At 46.2% G+C, this 18,176-nt stretch overlaps 1 protein-coding gene across 27 annotated transcripts in view; it reads left to right on the plus strand.

Moving 5' to 3' along the window:
• Positions 1-18,036, plus strand: part of APBB2 (amyloid beta precursor protein binding family B member 2) — a 382,870-nt gene extending 364,834 nt beyond the window's left edge. For 22 of the 27 annotated variants that reach the window (XM_045474245.1, XM_045474241.1, XM_045474240.1 and 19 more), the window contains 6 exons: positions 4,696-4,810; positions 7,394-7,481; positions 8,320-8,403; positions 10,207-10,322; positions 12,001-12,180; positions 16,752-18,036. In XM_045474245.1, the coding sequence (XP_045330201.1) occupies positions 4,696-4,810; positions 7,394-7,481; positions 8,320-8,403; positions 10,207-10,322; positions 12,001-12,180; positions 16,752-16,919 (751 nt within the window). In that variant the 3' untranslated portion in view covers positions 16,920-18,036. The remainder of the gene's footprint in view (positions 1-4,695; positions 4,811-7,393; positions 7,482-8,319; positions 8,404-10,206; positions 10,323-12,000; positions 12,181-16,751) is intronic. The other 5 variants (XM_045474262.1, XM_045474247.1, XM_045474251.1 and 2 more) reach the window with 1 other exon arrangement.
• The last annotated feature ends 140 nt before the right edge of the window (positions 18,037-18,176 follow it).

The following is an 18,176-nucleotide window of genomic DNA, read 5'->3' on the forward strand; positions in this document are numbered from 1 at the left end:
GTGGTTAAAGACTCCAAGAGGAAGTCTTTCCAGCTTTTAGAGGCTGCCTGCTTTCCTTGGCTGGTGGCCCCTTCTTCTGTTCTTTCACTTATAAGCAAAATTCCTCCTTCTATCCCTTGTAATTGTGTTGGGCCCAACCAGATAATTCAGGATAACAGCCCCATCTCAAGATCTTTAATTTAATCACATTTTGGCCATGTGAGGTGACATATTCACAGATTCTGGAGATGAAGGGTGAGCATCCTAGAAGGGTCATTGTTCTATTACAACAGCCTTTTCAGAAATCAGATGCTGGAAAGCCAAGCTTTTTTTTTTTAATTCTTTTAATGTTTATTTATTTTTGAGAGAGAGACAGAACACAAGTAGGGGAGGGACAGAGAGAAACAGAGACACAAAATCCCAAGCAGGCTCCAGTCTCTAGGCTCTGAGCTGTCAGCACAGAGCCTGACACGGGGCTCAAACCCATGAACCGTGAGATCATGACCTGAGCCGAAGTCGGACATTTAACCGACTGAGCCACCCAGGTGCCCTATGGAAAGCCAAGCTTTTGAAACCACCAGTTAAGCAACGTTTGGGTTTCATTCTACATAATAATGAAATTAGATGAGCCACGCACTTCGTTGCACACAAGGGAAGCCGTTCACCTTGTGTATGCCCCAGGTCTGAAAGAGAGGACTTACCTGCTTCTGACAGACCTCCGTGTATAGCTTGCGGCTATTTAGGGTGACTCGAGACACACAGATCACTTGACCTCCACAGTGAGGAGAGAATGCTGGTCTTTTTCCTTGGAAGCAGATAGAAAACCTGGAGGGGTTAGTTATGGGATTCACTCACCATCGCAAACTGACAGATTCCTACCTTCCTGATCTATCAGCCTGGTACCTGAGAGGGAACAAGAAAAGACAAAGCTGTAAAAAAAAAAAAAAAAAAGAAAAAAGAAAAAATTGTCAGAATCCCCCAAACAAAGCCTTTGGCGGCTGAGCCTCTCCTCTGGGAAGATGTGGGTTCCAGATGGTTGCCTTAGGCATTCATCACTTTCCCTGAAGCCAGAAGAAAATGAAGATTAATAATAATAATTTTTTTAAAAAATTACTCCTGAGGGGTTGCATATTAAAGAACAGAGGGCGTGGAGCTGAAGTTTGATAGGATGATCCATTGCTTATTGATAACGGTTTGTTTCATCCTCCTTGGTGGTAACCTTGCACTTGCAGCACTTGCCGGCCGGCCAGCAGTCCTGAAGAGCAGGGTGGACCTTGGAAGCTATGCCATAGAATATCAGAGCCAGACAGGAACCTGGGAAACCTTTTTTTTTTTTTTTTTTTTTTCCAACTCTCTCACTTAGAGATGAGGCTAGACTCCATGCCCGAGGTTGTATAGCTCAGTGGATCCAGGAATGAGACTGGAATCGGGGTTGCCTGAATCCCGATACATTGCTCTCTGACATTGCCTTACTATCTCTGAGAGACAACAGACACGTTAGATCTGTGCAAGAACTACAAAAAGTAGTGTGTGGCAAGCTCCTGTCCTTTGTGCTATAGAATTTATATACTATAATAAGCATTTAGACACCAGCAAGGTCCTGGCACCCAGCAGGCTCTTGAGCTGGATGGACCGTGCAGTAGAGGGAGCAGTGCCCCCCTGACAGTGCAGGGACACCAGCGGTCGCCAAGTGAGAAGAGATGCCATGAGTGGGGACCTGCCTTTCCAGAGCAGAGAGGAGAGCTCCTTGGCTGGAATAAGGATGCTGGGAGAGTAGGTGCGACAAATTTTGGAACTGTAGAAATCCACACAGAGTTGTTGGTGACCACAGAACCAAACAGATTTGACCGCAGCTGAACGTAACTTTATTTATTTATTTAACTTTATTTATTTACTTAGAGAGCGTGCATGCAGGGGGAGGGGCAGAGAGAGAGAGAGACAGAGAATCTTGGGCAGGCCCTGGGCTGTCAGCACAGAGCCCAACATGAGGCTCGAACTCACGAACCATGAGATCATGACCTGAGCTGAAACCAGGAGTCTGTTCGCTTAACCGACTGAGCCACCCAGGTGCCCCTGAACATGGAATTTTGAAGAGAAACAGTTGTGCATGGTAAGACACCATGTATATTCCTTTAGGATCCATTTAGGAAAGAAAAGAAGCCAGAGAGCTGGGAGCTAGAAACAGGGCTTCCCTTGAGCATGGTCTCCAAAAGTGAGGCCCTCTCTCATTTCTTTTTTAAATACAGTATAAAACCTTGGATTGCGAATAACCTGCTCTGCAACCATTCCACAAGACAAGCAAACATTGTTCATAAATTTTAACTTGATAAAGGAGCGATGTCTTGCAATACAAGTAGTACATGACGCGGAATGTCACATGATCCCAACTGAGCCAATGGTTCTTGAAATTCACTTTGATAGACAAGTGCTTTGGATCATAAGCATGTTTCCAGAACGAATCATGCTCGCAAACCAAGGTTTTACTGTACCGTGTTGTCTTGATGGTGGTTGAGACCAGAATGGAAAGGCATCAGGAACACAGTGTAGAATAAGACTGTGCTCGGGGCGCCTGGGTGGCTCAGTCGGTTGAGCGTCTGACTTCGGCTCAGGTCATAATCTCGCGGTTCGTGAGTTAAAGCCCCACGTCAGGCTCTGTGCTGACAGCTCAGAGCCTGGAGCCTGTTTCAGATGCTGTGTCTCCCTCTTTCTCTCTGACCCTACCCCGTTCATGCTCTGTCTCTCTCTCTGTCTCAAAAATAAATAAATGTTAAAAAAAAATTTAAGACTGTGCTCATCGCTCAGTCTGGGCCCAGCGCCTCACCCAGACCCACCCCTCAGCCCACTGCCCTGTAGCCTGACGCCTCTGACTGAGGGCCGGCTCACCCTTCAGGAGATCAGGATGCGTGCTGCAGGCCCCATGCCGGAAAGAGAAAGGAACACTCGGTACCTATATGGCCAGGCCTGGACTGGATATTGGGGATGAATAAGGCACAGATCGTCTTCACAGAGCTTTAATGACTTGTGGGGAGTACACGCTCCTACACAGACACCGATGGTACCCGGTGCTAAGTGCCACGTGCATGAGTTGTGACCACAGCACTGGGAAGGGCGATCTGCTCATCTCCGGGTCCCATGTGGTGACAAGGGCATGGAGACCGTGTGCACAAAGGCAGGGAGCAGAGACCTGCTGAGAATGCCCGAGAGGTCGTAGGGCTGGCAAGGGGCGATGGGTTCAGGACGTTTTTCGGGAGGTAAAACTGGCCAAACAAACTCAGGGGTTGGGTACAGAGGGTGACGGGGAGTCCGGAAGGCCGCCTGGTCCTAGCATGGAGGACACCAGCTGAGACAGAACATGAGGAAGGAGAAGGTTGGGGAGAGCAGGTGTTGAAGCCAGGTGTGGACAGGCTGAGGCTGAAGTGCCCTGACCTGGGGTCGGGGTTCGGGAGCCCCCACTGCACATGGCGTGCGATGCAGGGGAGGCTTTTCTGCCACATCTCCACGATGGCCAGTGGCCTCCAGTGGGCAGATCCCTGTGCCTTCCCAAAGAAGCCAAGGATATCTAGAAGAAAGCGGCTGTCGTGGTCTGTGAAAAGACCACCAGTTCTTTTATTAAGAGGAACCATTAAAAATAAATCCACGTGTGGTTACATTTACAGACAGTATCCTGGCTTAAGCAACAAACACAAAGAACGCGTTGTGATCCAGATGGGGTAAATCTGGGCGTGTATTGTTCTTAAACACTTCGATCTTTAAACCACTGTCCTCCAGTACGAACAGTAAGAAATTTAGTGGTACGGTTGGTTGTTCGGCCGGGTTCCTTTGAAGCCAGGTCTTGCCACAGTCGATATCCTTTTCATCAGCAGAACAGATGCTAACACGCAGCACCAGCTGCACGCCCACCGAGGTGGCTGGGCTGACGATATAGAGTGCCATGCTGCCGCCGTCCGTCACCCCGAGCTCTGGAGTGGGAGCCGCGCTTAACAGAATCAGACGCCTTTGACGGGATTTCAGTCTGTGGTGTCTCCTTGTGTCACAGCCCAGCCCGTGACTGCCCGTCCGCTTTCTCCTGCAGCTGTGGGTCCGACGCATTCTCTGTGCACGTGTTTACCCATCAGCCCCTATTGTTCTGCCTCTGCTGTACCACTGCGTTTGTCATAATAGCGCTCATGCACATTCATGCTCTTCTCAAGCCCCTTTTCTCTTTTATAATCATGGTATTTGTTGTTACACTAGAAAGTTCATCAAGAATTCGGTTTTTCATTAAGGGCTGTAAGAGTTTCCAGGAGTTCAGCACACTAACTTTGGGAAGCACTGTAGTTCTTTTACTCAGAAATGAATCCTTTAAAAAACTTTTTTTTTTTTTTTAATGTTTATTTTTAAGAGAGAGGGAAACACAGAATCCGAAGCAGGCTCCAGGCTCTGTCAGCGCAGAGCCTGACGTGGGGTCCGAACTCAACAAATGGCGAGATCATGACCTGAGCCGAAGTCGGATGCTTAACCGACTGAGCCCCCCAAGCGCCCCAGAAATGAATTCTTAAATCCATGAAACTGCTCCTCCATTTTGGGGTAGCTATTGAAGTTTACGTTTTGTTTTTAGCCCTCGCATACTCTGTTTGCCACTGACATACCGGCTCCTTGCTCAGCTAACATTCGTCACTAGAGGGTGTGTTGGTAAAGTTTCCTTTTCTAACATACTGATAAATTTTGTTTGCACAGAGATTTTGCTTACGTAGCAAGAGACAAAGATACGCGAATTTTGAAATGTCATGTATTTCGATGTGACACACCAGCAAAAGCCATCGCCACAAGTCTCCACGAAATCTGTTCCAAGGTAAGGCAGGTCAGGACACTGTGGTCAGTCCCTCTCTTTTTTCTCACTGCCTGAGCAGGGAAGGGGCCGTGAAAGGGCAGGGGCAGGGGGCTTGCCGACCTGTGCATTGCATTCAGGGAGAAGCGAGCAGACCATGTGTTTAGCCCAGGAAAAGTACTCCTGCATTTCAGGTGGTGCTCTCAATGGCTCTCCACCCACAAAATGAGCAGAGCCTTTGACCCTCCCACAGTTTGGAGGATATGGTAGGTGGGCAGAACAGTGACGGGCAAGGTGGTAGAGATGGGTACCCCGAGCCTAACTGGGAAAAGGGGGAAAGGAGTCAGGGCAGATTTTCCAGAGACAAGACCCCCTGATCTGAGAGTAAACACAGGGAGAAGGGAGGGTGTCTGTGCAAATGCAGGCAGCCGGGAGTTGCCGTGAACCCACACTGACTCCAGGAGGACACATAGCTGCTCATGGAAACTGACCGGCTGTGAGGCAGGGCTGTGGTCAGTGTCTCACACTGGGGAGGTCCTGCTTCCTTAACCAGAGCCACAGAGCCTCAGAATGAGGACAGACAGTCGGGCATCTCGGGACTAGCCTTCCTTCCCTCCAGCAGAGCAGTCCTGCTAGAAACATCCCCACCCTCTGCCTGGTCCCTCCTTTGACCTCCATCCACAGGGCCCCCTACTTTTCAGGAGGCTGTTCTATTAAAATGAGCAGCGCTGACTGTTACAGAGTTCTTTCTTGTGTAGACCTGAAGTCCTCTTCTCTAGAACTTCCGCGTATTTACTTGAGATGTGAAATCTGTAGCAACAGGGAAAGATGCCTCCATCTTGTCTGTTGCTGGGCAGCCCTTTATTACTTAAAACATTCGAAGCTGTGAACTGCACCTGTACATTTAGAAGTGCTGGACAAGTATCTGTCCTGTCTCCCTCCTGTCTCCAGAAACCCCACCCCCATCTCTTTTGGGTCACATGGTTACCAGGCCCCTCACCTGCTTCTGAGCATACTGTAGTTGGTTCCCCCTGAATGAACACAGTGTTCTAAGGGTGAGCCAGTAGAGAAAAGACCATGGGCCACTCTGTCCCTTGACCTCCAAAGATGCAATACTGGGGTGATTGATATTTTTAGCAACCATATCACCTGCCGTCTTGTGTTCAGATAGTGATTAGCCAGGTCCCCAGGACACTGTCACAGATGCCCTTCAGGCAGGCCTTTCTACTCCCCAAACTTACTTACTGAATCTAAACACCAGACCTCACCGTCACCGCTGCTGGACGTCACCTTTCTGGTTTGAGGCGGATGTCAAGACCCAGCCTCATTACAGCTCCTCTGAGCTAGCCACGCCCAGGCTGTAGCCACTGCTGGGCAGCGGGGACAAAGCAGGTGCCAGCCACATTTCCTCAGGGAGGGGTAGGAGCTGGGACCAGTCGGCTGCTCTGATGCAGGTGACCAGGACTTACAGGATGGGTGCTGGTCCCGACACCACTGTTTATCGCAGCCCAGGTTCACACTGGTGCATCAACAAGCCTGGGCCCGGCTGCACCTGTTACAGCATTACAGCACACTCCCCAGGTGCCATTTTCTTCCTCCATTTCTGCAACAGGCACCGCTGAACACTGTTTACGTGCCAGGGACTGTTCTAAGAACACAGCAGAGACTAAAACAGAAAAGAAAAATCTTTGTCCTTGGGGAGCGTAAGGCCCCCAGAACACGGCTTGGCACAGAGGACGTGCTCAGTAAAAATTCGATGTTGTTAAACTCAGCCGCCTCCTTGCCTGCTGTCCCAGGCGCAGGCCGAGACGAGGGTGGAGTGGAGCTCTGGAGAAGAAGTGACTTTCGTTCTGTCTGGAATTTTCAGAAAGCTTGGGCTGGGAATGAAGGTGTGAGTCACCCTTTGGGTCATCGAAGGTTGGGCTCCTAAGCCACCAGCACTGTGTAAACAGAAGTGAGAAGTGATGACTTCTCAGTAAAGGAGATGTTAGTGCCCCCAGCAGAAGAGAACCAGTGTGGTAGGCAGCTGACAGATTGAACAGCTTAAGAATAACAACCCCGATCGATAGCAGCAAATATTGCTGAGCACTGACAAAACTGACATAACCTTATCACTGGGGACATAAACGTGCAAAGAGGAGATGAGACACAAGAGGTCAGGTGACTCGCCCAAGATCACACAGCTAGTAAGTAGCGAAGGTGGGATTTGAACTCGTTCGCTATCCCCAGGGCCCGGAAGAGGGTACCTAACAGCCAGCATTCAGAAGCAGTGGGAAAAGTCCATTACTGTGCGTGTCTCACTGACCTCAGTGGGCCAGCAGAGGATATTTGTTTGGGTTGTTTCACGAGAGGTAGGAGCCAGGTGAGTGGAGGAATGAGTTCCAAACAATCCGGGGGCTCTGAGGGCTAGTCGTTCACCGGTTACCCCTGGGGAAAATGAGCACAGTTCTCCATGTGTGCAGTACGGGGGTGGGAAGTCAGGCAGTAGACTGTATGTAAAGCCAGCTTAGCTTGGAAGCAAAGTCCACTCAGACCCTTTACTGGCTGGAATAGCTGCAGGCACGGCGTCTGTAACCACAAACCACAGTGTGTTTTTCCCCCCTTCAGATTATGGCCGAACGGAAGAATGCCAAAGCCCTGGCCTGCAGTTCCTTACAGGAAAGAACCAATGTGAATCTCGACGTTCCCTTGCAAGGTAGGTCAGTGCATCTGCTGTCTTCACGATGGTGCTGTCCACCCTAGTCAAGAGCCAGAAGGTCTCACAGGGCTCCCGGCCGTTTCTAGTCTCCTTAAAAACCATGCTCAACCCAACAAACGCACACTGAACCAGCCCCAGGGAGCCTCCCGTGCGCAGAGTTCATTTTGTGTCAATAGGGTTAGGCACAAAAGGCCAGGATGAGTTTTATTGCTACAAAAAAGGACAAGATTAAAGAATATTGTCTTTAGTGATTTTATAACTCCTGTACAGCCTGGGATAAGAACCAGCTAGCTTAAAAATATGTGGGTTGATGTGAAAAAAAATTTTTTGGTAAACTGTGATGATGAATGTTAAGTAGACTTATGGTAATCGTTTTGCAATATATACAAGTATCAAGTTACTGTGTTAGACACCTGAAACTAACATAATGTTGTGTGCCAATTATACTTCAATAAAATAAAAATATATATATATTGATATTTGGGGGGATTCTGTTTAGTTATTTTTCCTGTCTCTGTGCCCCTTGTGAGTAAATTCTCTCTGGGCATCAACCACCTAACAAATAGGACATCAACAACTGTTATTTAGCATGAAAAGGACAGTAGCAGCTTTAAGACACCAAGAACTAACTGTTCCTGCTTCCCTGCTGAGAAACGGAAGTTGAATGGGGTTTTGATTGACAGAGCCCCTGTGTGAGGCGGAAGACCCGCTGTTCTCCCAGAGCAGGTGCGCCGCTTCTCCCTCTAGAGACAGGCTGTTGTGGCACAGGTGGTGGCTGTGTTTTATGTGTACGTTGGAACCACTGACAAAGATCTGTTGCTTTTGTTCCCTGTAGTAGATTTTCCAACACCAAAGACTGAGCTGGTCCAGAAGTTCCACGTGCAGTACTTGGGCATGTTACCCGTAGACAAACCCGTCGGTATGTGAAACATTTATGTCCTTTCACTGTGCAAGTGTTCGGGAGCTCGGGGGAGGTGTCCACCCTCCCCAACGGGTGCGATCTTCTGTTCTGCTCCCTTTCCTCGTCTTGAATTACGCCCTTGCACTGTCACCAGCCACAGCACATGAACAGTCCCAATCAAAAGAGCAAAAGAGGGCAGGGTAATAAGCTGCTCGTCATGTGGTCCCCAGAATACAAGGACGTCAACAAGGCAGACACATAGTTCTGGTGCACCCAGCAGGCCAGAGATGCATGAGCCAGGGCTCTGCCCTTCTCAAGTGGGCCTTCCATCCCTGGGGCCATCTCTGCTTCAGTCCTCGTTGGCCCCTGGGCGGGGAGAAAGGGCTGAGGGAGCCCTCATGCTTTTCCTTCCAAGGTGTGATCCAAGAGCAGCACACACGGCAGTCAGCTCCCACCCCGGGGGCAGAACTTCGTTGCTTAGCCATACCGAGCTGAAAGGAGGCGGGGAGATGTGCCCTTTTCCTGGGCGGAAAAGGCTGTGGAGAAACCTGAACCCTCATGGCACTGCTCAGGGGGGAAAGTAAGGTGGTACAGCCACTTGGGAAAACAGTCTGGCACTTCCTCCAGAGTTCACAGAGTTACCATTTGACTCAGCAGTTCTGCTCCTGGGCACATACCCAAGTGAAATGAAAACATCTGTCCACACACACATTCACAGTAGCAGCATTCGTAATAGTCACAAAGTAGAAACAAATGTCCCTCAACTAACAAATGGATTCATGAGATGTGATGCTGCCATACAGTGGAATTTTATTTGGCAGTAAAAAGGAATGAAGTACTAAAAAAAAAAATAAATAAATAAATAAGGAATGAAGTACTAAAAAAAAATTAAAAAAAAAAAGGAATGAAGTACTAAAAAAAAAAAATAAAAGGAATGAAGTACTGATAAATGCTACAACGTGGATGAACCACGAAGACCATATGCTAAATGAAAGAAGCCAGTTACAAATCACACATACTGTGTGATTCCATGTATGTGAAATGTCCAGAAGAGACAAATCTCTTGGGATAGAAATTAAATTAAGTAAGTAATTGCCTAGAACTAGGGGGCTGGAAAGAAATGGATGGTGACCCCAAAAATGTACAGGGTTCCTTTTTGAGGAAATGAACATGTTCTAAAATTCATTGTGGTGATGATTACACACCTCTGTGAATTTACTAAAAACTAGTGCATTGTACACTTTGAGTGAATTATAGATGAATTATATCTCAATAAAGTTGTTATCTGACCTACACCCTCACGCTGCCACAAAAAAACGGGTGTGGGAACACTCAGCAAAAGGGCCCCCTGGTATAGTGCATTCTATTCACGTACAGGGTCTTCCAAACTTGGCCTTGTTCAAGTAGCAGAGTAAGGTGGAGGAAGATCGGAGTATTCTGGCAGTTGCTGGCTTCTGTTCAGTTCCTTTTTCCCAGCCTCCTTGCTTAGGAAAAGGTAGCATTTGCTTCAGTGTTATTTATATACTTGGGGCTGGGGAATCTTTGGAGAGAAAGTAGTACCATGGTCCAGTTAGACAGGACATCACACACTGCACATCTCTGGAGGCTCTCATGACCCTCCTTTCTATTGAAAAAGCTGGCTTTTTTCTCCCCCCCCCCGCCCCCCAAGCAATGAAATGCTCAAATAGAATGTCTCCTGGAACTATTTAAAAAAAAAAAAAAAAATCACTTTGGGTGTAGCTGTTACTGGGTGATTTGGGCCCACATTGGAGAGTGATAAGTGGCTTTAGGACCTTTTTCAATTACCTGTTCCATCCACAGGAATGGATACCCTGAACAATGCCATAGAAAGTCTTATGACCTCATCTAACAAGGAGGATTGGCCGTCAGTGAACATGAATGTGGCCGATGCTACTGTGACTGTCATCAGTGAAAAGGTAAGAAGGATCGTAGATGCAGTTGGTCTGTCTGGGTTACAGTGAAACTCTGGATACAGTAATCTTCCATGAAACTTAGACACATAGCCAAGGCTTCACCTCCAGGGAGTTATGCTTACTTGTAATTAAAATAGCCTGCATTTATAAAACAATTTTTTGTCCTTTGTGTCTGGATCTCTGCATAACTTTGCTCTCCTCTGAACCAAGAAGCTCCTGTCCTGGTGTTCCCCATTCTTTCTTCCTCATGGGCCCAAGAGATTAAAATCATTTGCCAGAGGTAACTATGACGCTAGCAGTAACTCATTACGGGGAGTGGTTTTTTGGCTGCTCTCCAGGCTTCAGGATTACCTGGGCTATTTGTCTGGAGTTGGAGCACAGGAGATGCTTCTGTCGTGGAGGGTCTTTGGTTTGTTCTGTCAATAGTAGCAGAGGCCGGTGGTCATCCAGAGAAGCCAGCATTAGCCTCGAACCAAATTATCCCAATTTTATGGTTGATGAAACTGAGTCACGGCGAGGTTAAATAACTGCCCGTGGTCACAACAGCTAGAAGTGGCAAGCTCAGGACTTGATCCAGGCAGTCTGCTCCAGACTCTTTACCACTTTTCAGTTCCACCACTGTGAGGCACCTACCACGGAAAGACCGCAGGTTGTTGGCCTGCTCCTGATTCTGTCCACTAGGAGGTCACCTTCAAGCCCAATTCACCTTCTCAAAAGGAGTTAGGAGTAAGATGCTCACTGACCCTGCCTGCCTCTCCAGCCTGCCAGGCTGGATTTCCTTAAGTCTTGAAACATGTCATACCCTTTTCTGCCTCAGCATCTACAAGCACTTCTGTGCTCCCCGCCTTTGCCTACCCAACATTTACCGGGATCTCAACCTAAACATCGTCTCTCCCAAGAAAACTTCATGGCGTCTCAGGCTAGTTTCATTTGCCTGTTAAGGAATTCCATAGCACCTGAGTGAATATTTAGTAAGTCAAGATGTTAATGATCCAGAAGTCAACATTCTGGATGTGTTTACTAATTCACAAACTACATATGGTTGTTGCAAAGGATGTGGTGTTCGTAAGAATGAATTCCGAACATTTCTTTACACTGCATCATATGGATACCATATGGGGACCGGTTTGTGGGGAACAAAGTGATTTGGCAGCTTTCGTACACAGTTTTAGATAGAAATATGATTCCACGTGGTATTTAGCATGGGAAGGAGAACTGGATGGAAAGCCATCCCATGGCTCCTTTTCTCTTGGTTGCTCTGAGGTTTCCAGCGGGTTCACTTGGGCAAGTGGGTTTTGAGCCACTGGGTGCCCTGTATGGGCAAAACCAAAGAAGTATAGTATACATGGCAGGGTTCCTACCCACAGTGAACACGCAGGCTTGGAGCCTAGAGGACCGACAGCAACAGAACACGCCTGCCACGGAGAGTGTAGCTCAGAGCGGGATTAAATGTCAGTGAGACGCCCACATAGCAATGATGGCTGCTGCGGACGTATTTAGAAACTCGCCTTTCTAGGAAAACAGTCCTTTCTAAATCCAGTCGAGCTATGTATTTTTAACACCAGTGTCTCTACACGGCCACTCCAGTCTTGATTCTATGATCTAAGAAATGAATATGTTTATTTTATAACTCTTGCCTGGCTTCACAGAGAGAGTGGGCGCTGACCAATGTGTCTTGCAGAATGAAGAGGAAATCTTAGTGGAGTGCCGCGTGCGATTCCTGTCCTTCATGGGCGTCGGGAAGGATGTTCATACATTTGCCTTCATCATGGACACCGGGAACCAGCGTTTCGAGTGCCACGTTTTCTGGTGCGAGCCTAATGCGGGTAACGTGTCTGAGGCGGTACAGGCCGCCTGCATGGTGAGTAGTCACCCGCCAGGGAGCTGTTGGACCTCCCACACCACTGGTCTTGTCTCATATGCGGTAAATTAGCACAGAGTTACTAATATAAGGGAAAATATGTCTAATCTCTAAAGTGATGTTTTGCTGTATAACACCCTCATTCCTGTGGACACAGTCACGATGAGCGGTTTACCATCTCGAGAGGCCAGGACGCCTACAAGAAGCGGGACTGGGCGCAGCGACGTTCTGTGGAGATTTCCAGTATCACTGAAAGCAGTGATCTTCAAAACCACAAATTCTTAATTCTTGATCTCTAATTAATTTCAATAGGTGATCAGGAAATGTTGGTCATGTATGAATTGGTGCTATTTAGAACGAACTTGGTACTTAAAAAAATTGCAGTGTATTGTATGATTTTTATTTCAGATAGTTGGTTTAAGCCCACCATTCTTACATATTTTATTTAATTTATATCTGTGAACTTAATCCTTAAAACAGCCATTTGTAAGGTAGTTGTTCTGTTTTCTTTATGACAGAACAGAGGCTCAGAAGAAAGAGCGGGCCTCAGGGCACAGAGTTGACAAGACAAAGCCTGTGTTCAACCCCAAGTTTTGGGGGTTTTTTTGTTTGTTTTTTAATGTTTATTTATTTATTTATTTATTTATTTTTTAATTTTTTTTTCAACGTTTATTTATTTTTTTGGGGACAGAGAGAGACAGAGCATGAACGGGGGAGGGGCAGAGAGAGGGAGACACAGAATCGGAAACAGGCTCCAGGCTCTGAGCCATCAGCCCAGAGCCTGACGCGGGGCTCCAACTCACGGACCGCGAGATCGTGACCTGGCTGAAGTCGGACGCTTAACCGACTGCGCCACCCAGGCGCCCCAATGTTTATTTATTTTTGAGAGAAAGAGTGCAAGCAGGGAAGGGCACAGAGAGAGGGAGACAAAGAATCCAAAGTAGGCTCCAGGCTCTGAGCTGTCAGCACAGAGCCCGAAGTGGGGCTCGAACACACCAACTGGGAGATCATGACCTGAGCCGAAGTCGGCCGCTCAACCAACTGAGCCAAGTAGGCACCCCGCAACCCCGAGTTTTTGAGGTGACACAGCCAGTTCTCTTTGCACCATGTATATGATATCAAACAAAAACACCACATCATTCATTCTGCAAATATCCTTTGAGCACCTATTGTGCTGGACGCTGAAAAAGTTCTAGAAAATTTGAGGGAACAGTATGAATGTAGGCACCAAAACCTGAGGTGGATGGTGATTCTTAGCAACAGCAGGTTCGGTTGCTGGAGTCAAGTAAAGGAGGTCAGGTCTGTATGATAAAAAGCCTGTGATATCATGGCAACGTGTTTATCTTCAGCAAAGATTATTAAGCAAGAGAGATGAATTGGTATTAGGTTTTAAAAGCAAACTCAAAACAAAAACAAAACCCACCAAAGGTAGAGGATGGGTTGAGAGGATAAGGTTGAGGTGGAGAGATCAGCCAAGAAGCCATTTTACTGGTCACATGAGGGTGTCAGAGGGTCTAAACCAGGAGAACAAGCAGGAGTAGATGACTTGGGATGTTGTAGAGAATTGCCTGGCTGGGGATGAGGAATGGTGAACTTGAAGCACCTGTTCTTCATTTAATTCAATCCACCATTTGTGGGCTGGACTCTGGGAAGTTCCAGTAGGGCTGAGAGATGAGCCTTACATTACAGAGCTTAAGTATATGAGGAGACACATAAGCCAAAATTCTGTTGCAGTGTAAAAGATGCTCTAACTAGAAGTATAAGACCACACTAGACTGAAAAGTGACCTGGAGGAAAAAGAAGTGGAGGCCTTAAAATAGACCAAAGTCTGACAGGAAAGGGGTAGCGCAACAGTAAGGGGGTCTGCTGCTTGTTTTATGATGGGCGGGGCAGGGGGAGATTTGCACATTTTTTCGGCGGAGAGAAATGAGCTGGCGAAGGTGGATTGAAATGAGGGTCATGTAAAGAGTTGGGGCGAGGTCTTGGTGGTAGATTAAGAACCTAGGGTTGGGGTTTAGCCTCCTGATTGGGTCGCAGTGACTTTGAGACTAGTCAGATGCTAAGAATCCAAGAGTGACAGGTGGCATGGAGGTTGGGAGAGTTCTCTGTTTTTCTACATACAGTACATCACTAAGGTTAAGAATGAAGGGAAAGGATGAGGCGGGCTGTAGTTGGCAATGATGAGTCACGAGGAAAGGGAGTCTGCTGACTTTTCCCTTAAAAGGCACCTTTGAATGGAGAGGGACGGAGGGAAGAGGGAGGGTAAGAGCTAGTGCTGTGTGCTCATGATCTGGCATCCTTCCCACAGTCCTTTGTCAGAGGTGCATTTTCCCCTCAAGTACTGCGGAGCCAGATGCTAATTCAGATCTGCCTGCATGTGAAGGGGCAGGGTGGGGGTGGTGGGGGCAGAGCTGGTGGAGGAGTCACAACGAATCTCTGACCCAGCACAAGAGCCCGAGATGGCATGAAGGAGACAATAGAAAATGAAAGCATTCAGTCAAGCAAAAATGGAGGATGACTATTTAGTTATTTCCTGAAATCGAAAAGGGATCATAACAGATGGTTTTAGTCATAAAATGAATGGCTGTCAGCCGTAATTGTACATTTTAAATGCTGGTGACAATTAAATAATTAGCTTTATCACTGGTTACAGTTTGTTGTCTGATTCCCAGACTTATTTTCTGTCTTAGGAACAATTTTTATTCATGTGCTTGTAATTTTAATTATAACAGGGCAGCCAGCTCAAGTGGCTCAGCCAATCCAGCATGAGTCCTACTGATGACATCGGCCTCTTCTTTACGCTCAGAGTCCAGCATTTCTAACTCCATGGCTTTCCTCTTGAATTAAATCTGCATGATTCTCCATCCGAAATCTCTACACGTGAATTTCTACCACCTGAAATATCTGTATTGTAAACACATTCTTTTGAATCCACCTAATTTTTAGGCATATTTTGCAGCTGAGTGGCATAGGCCCAGCTGAGGATGTTTTGGTGAAATTTAGAATGAGAGAGGAAGCCTTAATGAAGCCCATCAGGTGCGATTTTGATTCACACTGGACTTGCCTAACGTTAGAGATTTCCGGTCCAGCGTACCGTGTTGCACACCTGCCCGTTTATAAATCTGTGCTTTGGAAGTGTGCGGTTTGGGTTGCGTTGCAGACCTGGCAAGATGCCTCACGCAGAGGAGATTTGGTAAATCGTTTCTCGTATGATGGGGTTGAAGGGGCTAGTTCTGTGGCCTTTGGGCTTTGTGACTCAGAGTTCTGCTGTGGACAGTTTATGCTTCCCATGGGGAAACATCAGCCTGTTTCACACTGTACCAAAGAACCTATTAATATTTAAGTAGCTTTTTAAAAATCAGCCATGGAATTATTTTAAAGTGCTTAGATTAGGAAAAAACATACTTTGTAAATTTTAACCTTCTTATCTAATTTTGAAGAATTACTTTTCATTAATAGAAAACTAGGTGGACTGTGTTATATTTCGGAAGGAGAGAAACTATGGTGCCAACAGTGCTAATGGATAGTTTAAAATCCATTAGGATTTAGGGGTGCCTGGCTGGCTCAGTCGTTGGAGCATGTGACTCTCGATCTTGGGGTTGGGAGTTCGAGCCCCACATGGGGTGTAGAGATTACTTAAAATTTTTAAATCCATGAGGATTTAGACTCACGGATAAAATGTATCCTAAAATCTTTATACATCATTCTTTTTTATTAAAGCAGGAAACAGGAAGGGGAACAAACATTTGTGAACGCCTCCTGCATTGGTAGGCCTGTTTTCAGCATGCTGCAAGTATTCCCTAATCATAACACCCTCTGCAAAGGTCCCGGTCTTCTGCCATTTTACATTGAAGAAACTAAGGCTCAGAGATTGAGTAACTTGCTTGGGTCACACAGTTCCCATAAATGGTAGAACCTAGATTCAAACTGTGCCCTTTCTCCCATGTTGTCTCCCAGGTAGCCATGAGCACTTACCTCACGTACAAAGAGGTACGTGTCTCCGACGAAACCCTAACACTGTCTCTCCCAGTCCTCTTCCTTTTCATTAGCTCTTCGACTGTTTGGCATATTAATTGCAGCCAACCCATAAAGAGAACAAGGAGAGGGTGGAGATGGGTGGAAGAAAAGGATGGCAAAAGCCACAACACTTTTGCTGAGCCTAATGATCATAAGAACCCTTAAAATACCCACATTAAGGAAACAGAATAAACTTAGGGCCCCTGGGTGGCTCATTTGGTCAAGTGTCCGACCCTTGATTTCAGCTCAGGTCACGATCTCATGGTTCATGAGATGGAGCTCTGCGTTGGGCTCTGCACTGGCAGCGCAAGTCTGCTTGGGATTCTCTCTCTCCCTCTGCCCCTCCCGCGCTCTCACGCACACATTCTCTCAAAATAAATACTTTTTAAAAAGGGGAAAAGAAGAAAAACTCTTGGATTAATGCGTAGGAGCTAGGTCGTTAAGTTTTGCAGGTAAATGTATTATTGGTGATGCATTAAGTCATCAAATCATAAATTAAACAAGAAGGGATGATACATCATTAACGACCATAAAACATTTTTGTTTTATTTCAGTTACGATACCAGAAGTGCTTGGTAGCCAGGCCGCCTTCACAGAAAGTTCGACCACCTCCTCCGCCAGCAGACTCAGTGACCAGAAGAGTCACAACCAATGTAAAACGAGGGGTCTTATCCCTCATTGACACTTTGAAACAGAAACGCCCTGTCACAGAAACGCCATAGCTGCATTTGCTACAGGATTCTGTAATATTTACCTGAAGATTGAATAGCTACACTAAAGAAGATGAACTGATATCTGGCCTTCCATTCAGTTGCTGATGCTTTGTCTTCAGAGAATTTATCCTTAACCAAACAGTGTTAGACAAGCATGTTCTCTCGTCTTGCCACCATCATGTGATATGAAAAGAAGCATGACTAATTTTTTTTGCTATCAGTAAGATACATCATGAGCAGTGGAAGGTCTTTTTCTTATTGTAAATATCGTGAACATTAACTTCACACACACGGAGAAGAATGTGGCCACACCCCTCCTAGTGAACTAACGCTGAGTCCTTGGAGTGAATGACGCCTGAGTTAGTTTCACTGTCTTCTTGACTGGATCTGTCACAAGCAATGTTTAAGTCCTGCAACACTTGGCCCTGTTGCCGACATTGGAGTAGCCACTGCGTACCAGATACCATTGAATTGCTGTAAAACTAGGATGATGGGTTTTTGTTGCAGTCTTTCATGAAATTGAACCTTTGGGTTGACAGAATTGGCTGTTGGCATCAGTACACAAACCAACCGGCAGCTTTCCTTGACAAGCCCTTTGACACATGGACACCATTTCATGTCTGCAGCTGTTTTGTGGGATGTTGGGGAAAAAGTGAAACTTGAAAATTGAAAAACAAACCAAATTTGAGAAATTAAAATTGAACAAAAAAGAGCCTTTCTTTCTAGACGGTTTTCAAACTGATTATTAAAAACAAGAAAGATTTAAGAAAATCCTAATGCATTTCGGGTAGGACATGTTTCAAACTTCTGCCTTATATTGTACAATGCAGCTAGAGAATTATAGTTCACTCTGGCCATTCTCTACATAAACATTAAAATGAAATCTTCCTCGTACGCCTTTTATCCTTAGTTTGTTAATTAGCCAATATGCAATTTGGAGTTGAGGAAATGTCATTTATATTTTGGATCTCCACCACCACATTATTTTGTTAGTCCGCCTCCTAGTGAAACCCACTAGGATTCTGTATCTAGCTCAGTCTTACCCTAATGCTTTTTGCCCAGAAAGCTGTCTGTCCATCATGTATTGTCCATGGCAACAAATTACATTAAATTTGAACCTTTTGAATTTATGTATTTAATATTGGGATTTGTTGGACTTTACTAGATATATTTTTAAATTTATATCTTTTCCATTTTTTCAAGATTTAAAAATTTCATATCAGAGCAAAATAAACATAGCAACAACGGACTGCTTAACAAGTTTCC

This window comes from Leopardus geoffroyi, chromosome B1 (assembly GCF_018350155.1).
Source record: "Leopardus geoffroyi isolate Oge1 chromosome B1, O.geoffroyi_Oge1_pat1.0, whole genome shotgun sequence".
In the NCBI taxonomy this organism is placed as follows: Eukaryota; Metazoa; Chordata; class Mammalia; order Carnivora; family Felidae; genus Leopardus; species Leopardus geoffroyi.